Source organism: Pelophylax lessonae (genome assembly GCF_965119305.1).
Source record: "Pelophylax lessonae genome assembly, chromosome: 2".
Taxonomy (NCBI): domain Eukaryota; kingdom Metazoa; phylum Chordata; class Amphibia; order Anura; family Ranidae; genus Pelophylax; species Pelophylax lessonae.
This window is the reverse complement of record NC_138769.1, coordinates 745,238,712-745,255,639: the sequence shown is the minus strand read 5'-3', so window position 1 is coordinate 745,255,639 and position 16,928 is coordinate 745,238,712. Positions and strand designations below refer to the sequence as shown.

The 16,928-nt window shown below is 40.2% G+C and overlaps 1 protein-coding gene across 1 annotated transcript in view; it reads right to left on the bottom strand.

The window, feature by feature from the left end:
- LOC309548371 (uncharacterized protein) overlaps positions 1–15,564 on the bottom strand; it is a gene marked incomplete at both ends in the record, with an annotated part of 79,689 nt that extends 64,125 nt beyond the window's left edge. The window contains one exon of the mRNA XM_082248309.1: positions 14,352–15,564. Within this exon, the coding sequence (XP_082104435.1) occupies positions 14,352–15,564 (1,213 nt within the window). The remainder of the gene's footprint in view (positions 1–14,351) is intronic.
- Between the last annotated feature and the right edge of the window lie 1,364 nt (positions 15,565–16,928).

The following is a 16,928-nucleotide window of genomic DNA, read 5'->3' as shown; positions in this document are numbered from 1 at the left end:
CAAGAAACGCATTTTAAAACGGACAGGCTACCATATTTGCAAAATAATGCTTACCCATTTATATATCATGCAACATACACACAGTCGAAGTCTAGGGGGGTATCGATATTAATTGACCGTAATATACCATGGCAGCTTGAGGAAAAAATATGTGATGACAATGGGAGATTTCTCTTCTTAAAAGGGAAATTTGGGGGAAACCCGGATGACGATAGCAACCCTCTATGCACCTAATAAACAACAGGATAAGTTTATAACTAAAACATTAAATACGCTTAGAGACTTCTCCCAGGGACAACTGATATTAGGTGGGGACTTTAATATGCCACTGTCTCCCACGATGGATGTATCCAGAACTAAAATAGTGCCCTCTGAGAGGATAGGTAAACGGATGATAAGGACGTTACATAAGGAGCAATTGATAGATGTGTGGCGACTCCAGCACCCGACTGAAAAAGAATTTACATTCTATTCACACCCACATGGAAGTTATTCAAGATTGGATTTTTTTTTTGGTACCCCATGCTTACCTGCAGGCGGTCATATATACAGGCATAGATAGCATTGCGTGGTCAGACCACGCAATGATCACTATGTTATATAGTGCCTCCTCAGCCGAGTCCAGAAAACAAAGATTCTGGAAACTTAATGAAAGCTTGCTTCAGAAAGAGGAAGTAAAAACGGAAGTGCAGAAGGAGCTTAAGGACTATTTTAAAAACAATGACCAACCAGGGTGCACCATTGGCTTACTATGGGAAGCACACAAGACAGTAATAAGAGGAATACTAATTAAGCATGGGGCGAGGATAAACAGGGAAAGGAATAAACAACTGCAAATACTATTGGACAAACTTAAAGTATTAGAAACAGAACATAAAAAAAAAAGGCAGATGCAACATTAGGGGAGCTGAGCATAGTAAGAAAACAAATACTAGATATATTACAATACAGAGCGAAGGCCGCGATACAAATATCAAGGAAGACAGCTTATGAATCAGGGAACAAGTGTGGGAAGACCTTGGCAAGATCCATCCAAAGTCAAAAAATAAGATCATATATCCCACAGATTGTGTCGCCAGAAGGAATTAAAAAGGTTATACCAGAACAAATAACGGAAGAATTTAAAAAACTTTTATGCAAGGCTCTATAATTTACCAGAAATAGGCAAAACGCAAGAGGAAAGGGAAGAGTATTTAGCTAAATCCGGGTTACCGAAACTTACAGAAGAAGAGAGAGAAGATTTAGAGAGTCATATTTCAAGGCAGGAAATAGAACAGACTATAAAGAAGATGAAAAAGGGTAAGGCTCCAGGCCCAGATGGACTGACACCACAGTACTTCCATGTATTGGCCCCCATATTGGGACCATACATGGAAAGACTGTTCTTCCAGAGAGGGGTGGAAGGGGCACTATCAAGAGACACGTTAACAGCATATTTAACATTGATACTAAAGGAGGGAAAAGACCCAGCGAACTGCGGCAGCTATAGGCCTATTTCACTCCTAAATACGGATTTAAAAATTTATACAAAAATCCTAGCAACTAGATTGGCAAAGGTAATGGCAAAAATAATACATCTTGACCAGGTGGGATTCATGGCATCGAGAGAAGCCAGAGACAGTACCACTAGAGTTCTAAATCTAATACATATAGCTACCATTGGGGTACCCCGTGTGTTATACTGAGCACCGACGCAGAAAAGGCTTTTGACAGAGTCGAGTGGGCCTTTATGCAGTCGGTGCTCAGACACATAGGAGTGGGGGAAGTGATGCGAGAAAGGATAGCTAGAGTATACTCTAATCCAACAGCAAGGGTAAAGGCAAATGGGACACTATCAGAACCTTTCAGTATTAAAAATGGTACAAGGCAGGGGTGCCCATTGTCCCCCCTGCTCTTTGCATTAATATTAGAACCATTTCTGAATAAGATTCGACTAAACCCGGATATAAAAGGCATCAAGGTAGGGAAAGAACAATACAAGACTGCAGCATATGCGGACGATTTATTGTTCACATTAACAGAACCAGAAATTTCTACACCGGTACTTTTGGAAGAATTCAAACAATATGGTGAACTATAAAATTTCAAAATAAACTATGGGAAGTCTGAAGCGCTAGGTATAGGAATAACAGACGTAAAAAAAGCTAGATTAAAGAGCAATTTCAAATTCGCATGGGTAGATAAGGCCGTAAAATATCTAGGAACTCGTATAACTGCAGATCTGGCCCAGTTATATGAACTAAATTTAATACCCCTGATGGAAGAAACAAAAAAAAAAAAACATTGGAGCAATGGAGAGGGGGCCTTCAATCTTGGTTTGGTAGAGCAAATTTAATAAAAATGAACATCCTACCAAAATATCTATATATAATGAGGGCTCTCCCAATTAAAATATCAAATAATTTCTTCAAAATAATAAATGGATTGTTTGGTAGATATATATGGGCCGGTAAAAAACCACGCATAGCCCGTAATAGTCTGACATTACCAAAAAATATGGGGGGGTTAGCAGTGCCTGACCTACGCAGATATTACCACGCTATTCATTTGAATCGAATATTAGATTGGTGGCATCAGGTAGATTCAAAAAGATGGGTTCAATTAGAGCAAGCGCAGACATCAGTAACATTAAAAAGAGCGATCTGGTGTTATAAGACACTTCCTAAAACCCTGAGGACACATCCCTTAATAGGAAATACGCTAAAAATAGGTTACCAGCAGTCCCTGAGACAAGGCCTTACCACAGCAGAATCCCCACTGTATCCGATTTTGAGGAATCCAGAGTTTGTACCTGGATTAAACATTCAACATTTTAAAAAAATAAGGGAAACAGGACAAGATGATGTTAAATCATACATAAATCAGTGGAGCTGGCCCCCAATATTTAAGTTAATAGAGAAGGAAGGACCATATGGTCTTTGCCTATGGGAAGCTATGCAACTCCGACATTTTTTTGAATCTCTACCAGCCCCGGAAAAATTTGAGAGGCCCTTAACATCTTTTGAAAAGCTATGTGAGAAAACAGGAGGAATAGAAAGATCCTTATCTTTCCTATATAAAACGTTGAATACACCGGTAAATCAACCAAGATTAGGATGGCTAGAAAAGTGGAAACAAGAACTAAACATAGAAATAACAGAGATACAAAGACAGAGAATGTTTAGGGCAATATTCAGACCAACAAAATGTACTAAAATTCAAGAAATAAATTATAAGATTCTAACGAGGTGGTATAATACACCAGACAAGTTACATAAATGGTACTCGCAGGAATCGGACAGGTGCTGGAGGTGTGAAGAAGGAGAAGGTACATTGTTTCACATATTTTGGACCTGCCCGGAGATAAAAAAATATTGGATAGAGATAGGACAAATAGTACATAAAGTAACAGGGTATAAAATTGAGGAAGATGCGGCGTTTTGTCTATTGCATATATCGGAGTGGCCAGTAGGGAAATATGAAAAAACAGTTTTGCCTCACATGATGAACGCTGCAAGAGCATGTATACCTTTATTTTGGAGAAAAAGACAAGCTCCGGCTGTATTTTATTGGGTTAGAAAGCTAGAATATATCAATAAAATGGAAGATCTAGTGCTTTCGGCACAATATAAACAGGACCAATATAAAATGGTATGGAGAAATTGGAACCTGTTTATGAGCTCAGAGGAGGGGAGGCAAATGTTAAGGTCTCCACCTCAGAATGAGGAAATTATATGCTAGACTTGGAGGAGAGGGGAAGGGGGGAGTTCCTATAATATTTTTTTTTTTTTTCTCTTTACTTTTTTCCCTGGTTTCTGTGTTGATGGGGAACGATAGCGGAGTATGTTGGAGGGGAAGAATGGGGAGTGTTAGGAATGAGAGGGGTGGGAGGGGAAGGGGGAAGGGGGTTTTAGGGGAAAAGGAGGAAAAGGGAAGATGTGGTGAAGAAGATAAGGGGACTATAGATGAATTTAGGACCTAAGTAATAATTGAGATAAGAATATAAGGAAGGAAGGTAAGGATAAAATGAATAGGAGCAAAAAGGAGACTTGCTAACTTGATATTGCCTTGCCCCAGGGATAATATTGGTTAAGTGATAGTAAATGTCTAGATTGGAATTTACAGAGGAGTAGAATAGTCCTCTGAGACAAGAAAAGCCTAAAGTATATGATGATCTGTTAGAGAATCAACCTTGTCCTTTGTAATATAATGTATATGTAAAAAAAAAGAAAAAAAAAGAAAAAAAAAAGAAAAAAAAAAAAAAAAAGATATGTAAGATGTGTCGTGTGATTGTTGTTTTCCTACATAACCGCACCCAACACTGGCCTTTGCAGATGTATGCGGGAACTGGGGGTTTACTAATTTGTTTGTGTGTTTTTTTTTTTTTTTTAATTTACAGTGTGTTACTTTGTTTATTTGAAACTTTTTTTTTTTTTTACTTAACTTTATTTCTATTACTCAGGGGGTTGATGGCCCCCATATGATATCCTATTGCTGGTCACAGGTTCTCTTTAAAGATATATAAAATGTATATTAGACGCCTAACTTCACATTTGAACCCCAAAAAAGATGGTCAAGCACACATCATACTTAGTCAGCTCCTTCTCTGGTCACAGCAACCGGGCACTGACAGCGCTGAACCCAGAAATGACAGAATCTTGCCCCTTCCACATTCATACGGTGAAGGGGAGATCAGAGATCGGATGTTTGCTGATCTCCTTCTGCTCTCACCGCTGACACCCGCAATGCCTGTCTTGGGTTTCCAGGAGGAACAGCTGAGCCCAGTATACATGGCTGGTGGGGGGGGGGGGGGGTATTCTCAATGCAGATGAATCACTTCCACCATAAAAAACCACAGTTGGTGTAACAAATGTAAACAAGCTCCCCTGGTGCTATTGCTATAAGGCCGTGCTGCTGCTGATGTAAACCTTCCATTGGCCAGAGTGAAAGGGTTACTCTAATGTACATCTGCCAGATCTGTATCTGAGGAGACCATAAAAGCAGCATTAGAAATAAATGTGAGCATGGCTGGGAATGAGCAGGAGGGGCTCGGGGTTATCTTGTACCCAATGAGCTTGTTATGGATAAAAGATGAAAGTGTCTTCTGGGAATTTACAGGGATTTGGATGTTTAGAGGGTTACATAAGTGGGCGGGGCTGGTATTAATGAGGGGTGTGTCATATGATAATCAGTTTCTTAGCATAGATGATATAAATGGTATAAATATATCCTTGAAATGTAAACAATCTATCTCTTTTCTTCTGTTGGTAAAGTGTCACATATATATGATTAATAAAGTTGGATTTTATTTTCACCTCACAATACTGTGGTCTGGGTTCTTCTACAACACATCCACCCAAAAATGTAATCTTCCAGTTATAGGAGTCTGGTGGAATGGGTGACAAGCTGATTGTATCTCTTAGGTCCCTTGTACATGGGGGGGTCCAGCCCCTGTGTGTGCAATGCTGGCGGTATAATACACCTGGTAGGCACAGGTACAGCGCCCACCCCCGCTGCCTGCAGCCTGTCAAAGTCTATTTCTCTAAGTTTATTCACACAAGTAGAGCTTTATTTGTGGTATTTGATCTCCATTGGGTATTTTTATTTTTTATTCTATAAATGAAAATAAAACAATATGTTCTACCCTTCTGTTATAAAACATATCCAATAAAATCTAATTTCATCATAAATTAAAGTCCAAAATAATTTCTGCTACATGTCTTTGGTAAAAAAAAAAAAAATCCCAATAAGTGTATATTGATTGGTTTGTGTGAAAGTTATAGCGCCTACAAACTATGAGATATATACTGGGATTTATGCAGCTTTTACCTTCTATCAGATTTCTTGAGGTGCTAAAATGCCAGTGCAGTAGGAAAAAAAACAAATGATCAATTTTTGGAAAGTAGACACCCCGAGGTAAGTCCTGAGAGGCTCGGTGAGTGCATGGAAGATTTTATTTTTTGACAAAGGTTTTGGAAAATTACAAAAATAGTTTTTTACAAAAAGTTGTCACTTTAATGAGATATTTCTCACACAAGCCATGGATATATGTGGCATTACACCCCAAAACACATTCTGCTACTTCTCCTGAGTATGGGGATCCCACATGTGAGAGACTTTTCAGCACCCTAACCACTTACAGGTCCCCAAAATCCAATGACCACCTTCAGGTTTTCAAAGGGCATATTTCTCTTCCTCACTACCTATCACAGTTTCGGAGATCCTGAAATGCCAGGATAGAACAAACACCCCCAAATCACCCCCTTTTTGGAAAGTAGACACCCCAAAGTATTTGATAAGAGGCATGGGGAGTATTTTGAAGATCTCATTTTTGTCACAAGGTTTTGAAAAATGAAAAAATAAAATATAAAGTCCATGCGGCGGCCTGCCTGTGTGATATAGCGGCAGCAGCTGCTGCTCTCCCTGTCAGGCTTCACCAGTCCAGCACTGTGCAGAGGGATCATCCCATCCAAAGAGGGATCTCCATCCAGGTGGATGATAAACACTGACATGTGATTTGGATGAGTCTTTAAGTATCTGATTTTGTGAGTACATAAACGTATGTACATGGGAGTAAACACAACGCAATGTGACTCTGGGAACAAAACACAAGTTTGTCTCCTTTGATCCCCTGTCCTTCCCAATGCTAAAAAATGCACTGAGAACGCATGTAAACGCACATGTGGAAATTCATGAGAAACGTGCAGTTCCTGGTGTGACCGGACCCTTACAGGGAAAACTTTTATTTGGGGGTGACGTTTGGTGACAATGTGATCAGTTACACCCACTTATGTTTTATTTCACCATTACTTTTCTTTTATATCAGTGTTTTCACTTCAGTACATGAAATAATCTGATATCTGAGGGAAATCTGAGAGCGATATGAAGACTTTGTGGCGTTATATTGTATGTTCATATGTCTGTGTGTACATCAGACCGAAAAGAGGGACAGAGAAATATGGAGTCCTACAAGGGAGAGTGATGGGAGATATGATAAAATACAATCTCATTACCTCCTCCGCTGATACTTCCAGCAATGTCTTCTCTATAATTCCTCCCACATGGAGCTTCCTGTCTGTACCTCACTTCACTTCCTGTCTGTACCTCACATCACTTCCTGTCTGTACCTTACATAATTTCCTGTCTGTACCTCACTTCACTTCCTGTCTGCACCTTACTTCACTTCCTGTCTGTACCTCACTTCACTTCCTGTCTGTACCTCACTTCACTTCCTGTCTGTACCTCACATTACTTCCTGTCTGTACCTTATATCACTTCCTGTCTGTACCTCACTTCACTTCCTGCCTTCCAGAGAGATTTCCTGTCTCTGTATAAGTGAGATCACCACCTTGTGGAACTCAGAAGATCTGCAGCTACAGGAAGTATCACAGGAAACTAAAACCAAACTGTGTACAATTAAAGCAAGATTTATTAATTTCTTGACCTCTGGAAGGTTTTACCCCCTTCATGTCCAGGGCTTGTTTTGCAATTCAGTACTGTGCTACTTTAACCAGTTCAGTACCGGAAACTTTTACCTCCTTCCTGCCCAGGCTAAATTTCAGCTTTCAGAGCTGTCACACTTTGAATGACGATCACGTGGTCTAATGGGTCTACTGTACCCATTAGAAATTTTTATAATTTTTCCCACACAAATAGAGCGTTGTTTTGATGATATTTAATCACCACTGGGTCTTTTATTGTTTGCTAAATAAATGAAAAACTACAGAAAATTTAGAAAAAAAATAACAGTTTTTCTTTTCTGTTACTGTTATAACATTTTGCAAAATAATAATCTTCCTTCAGAAATTTAGGCTAGAATGTATTCTGCTAATTTTTTGATGAAAATGACCCAAATCAGTGTATATTATTTAGTCTGTAGGAAAGTTATTGATTCTAAAAACTACTGTATAAGTAACTATTGGAAATCAATCAATCCTCATATACTGACGGCCAATCTAATTTCTTCAGGCCTGAAAATGCCAGGACAGTACAAATACCCCTCCTCCCCCCCAAATTATCCCTTTTGGAAAGTAGAAAGTCCAAGGTATTTAGTAAGAGGCGTGGCAAGTTTTTTGAAGTTATAATTTTTTGTCACAATTTTTGGGAAAATTAAAAAAAACTTTTATTTTTCACATTTTTTTTAACATATTGTCATCAGTGCTCTACACCATTATCATATAACGGGTGTGATGGTGATCAGGGACACTAACTGGTGACACTATGTAAAAAATATATATATATTAATAAATAATAATATTTTTTCAGTTGTTAATACTTTTTTTTCTCGATTTTTTTTTTTTTTTTTTTACAAATTATGATTGTTTATACCAGTAAATTTTATTAATATGATCAACCATTTTTATTGAATGAAACTGATTAATTTTGTCTGTTTTGTTGTGATTTGCTGTGATTGGTCACTTTAATCACATGGTACAAATGGGCTGTGATTGACCCTGTCTGTACCATGTGATCAGTGTGACCAATTACAGCTAGCTACACAATTGTACACAATGGATGGCATCAAAGAAAGACATCCATTGTTTACAAATGTCATGTGATCTGCTGTGATTGGTCACAGTGATCACATGGGACAGGCAATGAGCTGGTGCACTGATCAGTCATCGATGGATGCAGCAGAGAACACGGGCATATGATGAATCGGATCTTTGGACCAATATGACTGGAATTCATTATTTTTTGCAATGCCTATGTTAAGGGTTAGGCCCAAAAAGTCTTCCATTCAGATAAAATCCCAATAAATGTATATTAATTGGTTTGTGTGAAAGTTATATTGTTTACAAATGATGATGTATATACTGGAATTTACGCAGCTTTACTTTCTGGTGGCCTATCACATTTCTTGAGGCAGTAAAATGTAAAGACAGTACAAACACCCCCCCAAAGGACCCCTTTTTGGAAGGTATTTGCTGAGAGACATGTGGAATCCATGGAAGATTTCATTTTTTGCCAATAAGTTGTTGGTAAAAGAAAAATAAAAATTTATTTATTTTTTTTACACAAAGTTGTCATTTTAGTGAGATATTTCTCACACATGCAATGGATATATGTGGAATTACACCCCAAAACACATTCTGCTACTTCTCCTGAGTATGGGGATCCCACATGTGAGAGAGGTTTTGGCAGTCTAGCCACATAGAGGTCCCCAAAATCCAATGACCACCTTCAGGTTTTCAAGGCACATTGGGTTTCCTGACTACCTATCACATTTTTGGAGACTCCTAAATGCCAGGTCTGTAAAACACCCCCTAAATAACCCCTTTTTGGAAAGTATACACCCCGAGGTATTTGCTGAGAGGAATGTTGAGTCCATGGAAGATCTTATTTTTTGCTGCATGTGTATTGTCTTTGAAGTGCATGAAACACATTATTTTCTCCTATCTATGCCTGGCCATTGCAGCAGAGAACACGGGGATATGATGAATCGGGTCTGTGGACCAATATGACTGCAATTCATTCTTTTTTTGTAATGCCCATATTAAGGGTGAGGTCCAAAAGAGTCTTAAATTCAGAAATCGGGACAGGTTTCCACTCGAATGGCCTGGCAAGGTATGGGTTTGGGTTGGCGGTGATGTACTGGTCAGCATAAAGATTAGCTTGGTCCACAATCAAATTAAAGAGGTCTTCAGTGAAAAACAGCTAAAAAAATGTCAGGGGGGTTGTTAAGTTTGCAGTTTCCATCTGAACCCTGAGCTGGGCTGTGAATGAGGGGGAGGGTAATTGGTGCTGCTGAATCTGGGGGCAGCCAATTAGAGTTCACAAGCACCAATGAATGGGCTCTACAGGCCTGTGCTTGAAATCTTGGTGGCTGCGCTTGCATTCCGCTATTAGTGCCGGCCTCCTCACCAGCTTGTACTGCACTTCTGGGACTCTCCACATCACCATGGGATACTGCAGTGCTGGTGTGTAAAAGGCCAGGATGTACGAGGCCTCTGGAGCAGCGCTAGTACTGGCACTCTGCTGCATATGAGCATAACTCTGCTTTTCTAGCACCTCAGTAACCTGGGGTTGGGTACGTCTGATCTTAGCAACATCTTCTCCATCGTCTGAGCTCCCTGTCAGGGTGCCGCTGCTTTCCACAGGCACAGGATGGGGCAGGGTGGTGACCAATCTGAATTTCTTATACAGTGCAGAGAAAAGTGAGGTCCCAATCTGGCTCTGCTGTCTATCAGGGGGACATAAATAACATAACTGGCTGAACAGAATAACATTCCATTCCATGATGAAAGGCATCCGGTGCACCAATAATCCCCTGGGACATACAAACAAACTGGGAAAACCCCAGGGGGCACATAAAAGCCGTCTTTTATTGATTATCATCACTCATGGATACTTGATAGTCCCCGAATCTCAAGTCCATTACTGTGAACCATTTACTGACTTGCAGGATAAGAGGTTCCCCAGTGTGAGGAGGAGTGTATTGATCTGGATCAGTTCTATGATTCACAGTTCTGTAATCAATACATATTCATACTCCACCATTTCTTTTTCTGATCACCACTATTAGATTCTATAATAATGGTTTTATCTTTTATTTTTTACACTCTCACACATCATCCAAATCTTAGGAAGGAGTCCATCGGAATCTCATTCTAGAAAGGGTGATCTCCGTTAGGTGAATAGTGTGCTAAATGCTCCAGGTAGGTGACATTAGGGGGGGGGGGGCAGTAGCTCCTTTATAATCTGACCAGTCCTTAATTCATCACCATGTAGCACAACCCTATAGGAGCCGCAAGTAGCTGGAATCCCCCACCCTGCACAGCCAGGCACACCAAATCTTCCCTATATATAACACTGATATCTGTACACTGAGTAGCATTCCGTATAAAGATGTCAGTGTTATATATGCAGGTAGGTACCAGCACTCAGTGTACACATATCAGTCTTATACAGTATATAGGGAATAGCACTCACTATGTATATAGAAATCAGGGTTATTAGATATGGGATAGGGAATAGCACCTGGTGGATGGGCAATGGGCAGGAACACTCAGCCTTGCTGGTATAGAATAAAGCAGAGTGACACTAAGCTGCTGGGCTGGCGATCACACACTGACCTGCTGCACACAAGGCGGGTTGCTAGCTCTGAGATGACTCCGCTCTGCAGTGCATTCTGCCACCTCCAGCTCTCTAAGTTCAGCACTGGCTGTCCCCCATGGTGGGGATGTGGACGGTAGCCCCATCCCTCTGCTGAATTCCACAGGGGGGAGGTGGCCAGGGTGGCTTCCGCTGCTACCATCCCCATGGCTCCACCATCGCTCTCTCAGCCCGGCCAGCACCCGAGTCCTCTCCCAGCACCGCAGAAACCACTGGAAAAAATGCCATGCCTCCTCCAGGCTTAAACCTCTCTTCTGCATATTAAGCTGTGGTCTCCTCCGGGAGTGGACTGAGCCTCTTTCAGGGCCCCCCTACTGACCACGGGCCCTCAGACAGTGCCAGAGTGCCCAAATGGAAATCCGCCCCTAGACCTAAGAGATACAATCAGCTTGTCACCCATTCCACCAGACTTCTATAACTGGAAGATTACATTTTTGGGTGGATGTGTTGTAGAAGAACCCAGACCACAGTATTGTGCGGTGAAAATATCATCCAACTTTATTAATCATATCTATGTGACACTTTACCAACAGAAGAAAACAGATAGATTGTTTACATTTCAAGGATATATTTATACCATTTATATCATCTATGCTAAGAAACTGATTACCATATGACACACCCCTCATTAATACCAGCCCCGCCCTCTTATGTAACCCTCTAAACATCCAAATCCCTGTAAATTCCCAGAAGACACTTTCATCTTTTATCCATAACAAGCTCATTGGGTAGAAGATAACCCCGAGCCCCTCCTGCTCATTCCCACACAACAAGTCCATGTCACCATCTACAAGGTTAGAGGACCTGAAGGAGAACAACTAAACTAAAGTTTAAAAAATGTAAGTAAAACACTGCAAATAAAAAACAAACAAACCACAAAACAAATGTTATACCCCCAGTTCCCATATACATACAGTATAGAAATGTCAGTATTGGGTGCGGTTATGTAGGAAAACAACAATCACACGACACATCTTACATATCGCTGCACACACCAGAGTGAGAGGAATAACTCTAGGGACATCATTCATGGATAACTTTTTATACTTATGACCTGTAAAGGTTTGTATAGCGTCACCTATGGGACATTTGTAGGTACTGAATTTTGTCACCAAGTATGCACAATTTTTAAAGCTTGACGTGTCTGATATTTATTTGCTCAACACAACCTCATCTGTTATATTTTACCAAAGAAATGATGTCATAAGTTTATTTGTGTGCCCTAAAATCACCCTTACTGTATTTTTACAGAAAATATGCATTTGATAAACAGCTTTGCTAATATTGTGTGACATAAAAAATTGCGACTACCCCCATTTTATTCTCCGGGGTCTCGGATTTCAGAAAATATATAATGTTTGGGGTTTTAGCTAAATGTGAATTTAACCATGTGTGTAAAAAAGCAAAATCAAGAAACAACAACAGTAATGTATAAAATTATTATCAAAACTATAATAGTAACTAAAGGCTTAAGAAGCAAACCCCCCATATTACTCAACCAAGTTCCAACTAAACCCATCCAAGAAACTGGCTTCCACTTCCTCCCATCCAGGTGACAGTTGGATCTCCTTTACCTTGTGTAGATGTCTCCTTCTGAGATCCTCATGATATAAAATAAATGTATAGTGAGGTACAGATTGCTGTTAGGAGGGGATAGATAGCAATGCCCACATCCCCTGTAACTGAACTGTATAGAAATAACCCTCTAGGGGGATTTTTAGATCATTAATTACAACATAATTAAAAGTTACTACAAAAGGCTTTATTAGTACAATGCATGTAAAAGAAACATTCGTGTTCAGATAAAATACCAAAGCGGACAGAGAAAGACTCCCACACGAGTCCTTAGGACAGATAAATGTGGTTATTTCTCTACATTCATCCATATAACTACTTGCAACCGCTTTGATATCTTATCTGAGCAGGAATGTTTCTTTTACATGCATCGTACTAATAAAGCTTTTTGTAGTAACTTTTAATTATGTTGTAATTAATGATCTAAAAATCCCACTAGAAGTTTGAGGCTATACAGTTATTATAAATGTACAACACTCTCTATGTGACACCAGATTGTAGACTCCACCTTGAGCTTCCCAGAGATAGTCAGCAGCCATGCAGTTCTGTGACACCACCTTAGGTGATGGAGACACTTCTGCTGTCAGCTCTGCTATAACATCAATGGTCTCATTGGTTATCTGATCCATGACTCCAGTACACGGGTTCATCCTAATTATCTTAGATTACTTCGATTCCCCATCCCGTCTATGAAGGAATCACTGCATAAAACATTTCCACTCCAGAGAAAAATGTTTCTTCTCACTGGAAGGCCAGGGGAGTATTGGGAGAAATTGAGGCTCTTACAGATATGGGAGGGGCAACATAACCTAAAGTACAGCTATGGGTGGAATTGAAGAGAAGACATTTTAGGGGGCTCCTTCCATGCAAGAAGCAAATGTTATCTGGAGGGACAAGAAATCCATTGGACCAATACGGATTAAACATTCTGCAATTACATTGATAAACCATGAAACGTTACTGGCCCGGGATTGGCTCTCCTATTGATAGTAAAGTAAGTGAGACTCCCCTTGGCAGTGTTATTAATGGAATTTAAGAAACCATGTGAAATGTTTCTCCCAAATCCAAAAAAAATGAACCACTTGGGTAGGTACCAATCCTAACATTCCTAATATGAGTCTGTAGTCCCGGCTACTACAGGAAAGATGTGGGCAATCATTTACACATTTTACAGCAGGACAGTAAATATCAGAACACAATTCATACAACAGCAGGAAGTCTGCTAACTTAATGTGTAATGCAATCTGTCATTAGCTTTGCCGGAGTTCCCTCTGCAACATCGTTTTATCACCTGTTATGTCTGTAGATTTGTTATTTTCAGTCAAAAAAAAGATGAAGATGAGAATTGTGAGGAAAACAGTTCAATCATTGGTGCTTATCTGAAAAAATGTCCCTGTGATATATGCACAGGCCTTTTAGGTGTGCATCCATCCATTACATTCCTGTTTGCTCACAGATGTTAGTTTGCATTTTTTTAAAGTAGCATTTTATCTTTTCAATTCTTCCCTAGATTGTTAGAGGAGATTGGGGTTGTGAAACTAATGGGGCATTTGCAAGTCATTTAATATCCTCCTTTTTCCCAAAGTTTAATCTCTGCAACTAAAGCTTGTGAACCCTCTGGTGATATATTAGCCCAGCATTAGCTTTGTCACATTCAGAGCACTAATAGGTCTTCTCCCCACTGTGAATCCTCTTGTGTGTGATAAGGTTTGACTTCAGTGTAAAAGCTTTGCCACATTCAGAACACTGATATGGCTTCTCTCCACTGTGAACCGTCTGGTGTGTGATAAGATGACCCTTTGTTGTAAAAGCTTTGCCACATTCAGAACAATGATATGGCTTCTCTCCACTGTGAACCCTCTGGTGTGTGATAAGTTCTTTCTTGGTTGTAAACGCTTTGCCACATTCAGAACACTGATATGGCTTCTCTCCAGTGTGAATCATCTGGTGTGTGATAAGAGAACTCTTTGTTGTAAAAGATTTGCCACATTCAGAACAATAATATGGCTTCTCTCCACTGTGAACCCTCTGGTGTGTGATAAGTTCATGCTTGGTTGTAAACGCTTTGCCACATTCAGAACACTGATATGGCTTCTCTCCAGTGTGAATCCTCTGGTGTTTGATAAGTTCATACTTGGTTGTAAACGCTTTGCCACATTCAGAACACTGATATGGCTTCTCTCCAGTGTGAACCCTCTGGTGTGTGATAAGTTTATACTTGGTTGTAAACGCTTTGCTACATTCAGAACACTGATATGGCTTCTCTCCAGTGTGAATCCTCTGGTGTTTGATAAGATTACCCTTTGTTGTAAAAGCTTTGCCACATTCAGAGCAATGATATGCCTTCTCTCCACTATGAACCCTCTGGTGTGGGATAAGTTCTTGCTTGGTTGTAAACACTTTGCCACATTCAGAACACTGATATGGCTTCTCTCCTGTGTGAATCCTCTGGTGTTTGATAAGATGACCCTTTGTTGTAAAAGCTTTGCCACATTCAGAACAATAATATGGCTTCTCTCCACTGTGAACCCTCTGGTGTATGACAAGTTCATGCTTGGTTGTAAATGCTTTGCCACATTCAGAACACTGATATGGCTTCTCTCCAGTGTGAACCCTCTGGTGTGTGATAAGTTCATACTTGGTTGTAAATGCTTTGCCACATTCAGAACACTGATATGGCTTCTCTCCAGTGTGAATCCTCTGGTGTTTGATAAGATTACCCTTTGTTGTAAAAGATTTGCCACATTCTGAACAATAATATGGCTTCGCTCCACTGTGAATCATTTGGTGTGTGATAAGCTTTGACTTTTGTGTAAAAACTTTGTCACATTCAGAACATTGATATGAATTCTCTCCATTGTAAACCTCCTGGTGTGTGACATGTTTTGCTTCCATTGTAATGTTTCCAAACAAGAAATATCTTCTGAAATTACTTATCTTATGTATTTATGGGTTGAACTTTACTGTACAGCCATTGTCACTTCCAGAATACTGAAATTACTTCTCTCCTGTTGTCCTCTGAGGCTGGATCAATGTTGAAGATCCAAAGCATTTGTTCCTTTAGAACACGGATATGACTTGTGTCCTGTGTGAATCCTCCAGTGAATTGTGATTAAGACTTTCAGTCACATAAGACACCCATATGGCTCATTTCCCATGTGACTCAGCTGAATTGATGAAGTCCAAAATGATCGAAAACTTAGTTCATAAATCTGCCCCCCCACCCCCACCCCAAGGCACCCTGTCCCTGTGTTGATGGGGACAAGGGCCTCTTCACCACAATCCTGGGTGGTGGTTGTCTGCGGCTGGTGACTTATCAGAATCTGGAATGGGGGCTCCCAGATCCCGGCCCCCCTATGTGAATGATTATGGGGTACATTGTACTCCTACTCATTAACACAAAAAAAAAAAAAAGTGTCAAAAATAAATAAAAACAGTACACAGGTTTTTGATAAGTCCTTTTAAAAAAAAAAATAAATAAATAAAATGTTTAAATTTAATTTAATTACAAAAAACGATGTCCCCTGATGCAGATTCATCGTCAATCATGACGCCTGCCGCACCGCCGGACCCCAAAAAAAGAAAAAAAAACACTCCGCCCACGAGGAAGGCTGACCGCCGAATGCCTGCTCCTCCGATTGTCAGTTCCTAAATAGGTAAGGAGCGTGTGGCGTCACCGACCAAGCATGACCCAACAGGCATTCCGCAGGCGGCCTTTAACGGGTGCGTTATTGACGAACCAAAAACCTGTGTACTGATTTTATTTATTTATGACACTTTTTTTGTAAATTAGTCATTCATATGGAGGGGGGGGGAAATCTGTGGGCCCCAGATTCTGATAAGTCCCTGCCCGCATACTCCCACAACCACTGCCCAGGTTTGTCGGGAAGAGACCATTGTCCCCTTTAAGGGGGGCAGGGCCCCCCCACCCCAAACTATTCGCCCCCCATTTTGGGTGTATGTGGCCTGCTATGGTTCAGGGTGGGGGGGGGCTGGTAGCTGATGACTCATTTATTGTTAACCACCTCCTTCCCAAGCCTATTCTCACACTTCGCTCCTACATGTAAAAATCTACTTTTTTTTGCTAGAAAATCTCTTAGAATCCCCACACATTATATATGTTTTTTTTTTTTTAGCAGAGCCCCTATAGAATAAAATGATGGGTGTTGCAATTTTTTATGTAACACGGTATTTGCGCAGCGGTTTTTCAAACACAATTTTTTGGGAAAAAAACATATTCATGAATTAAAAAATAAAAA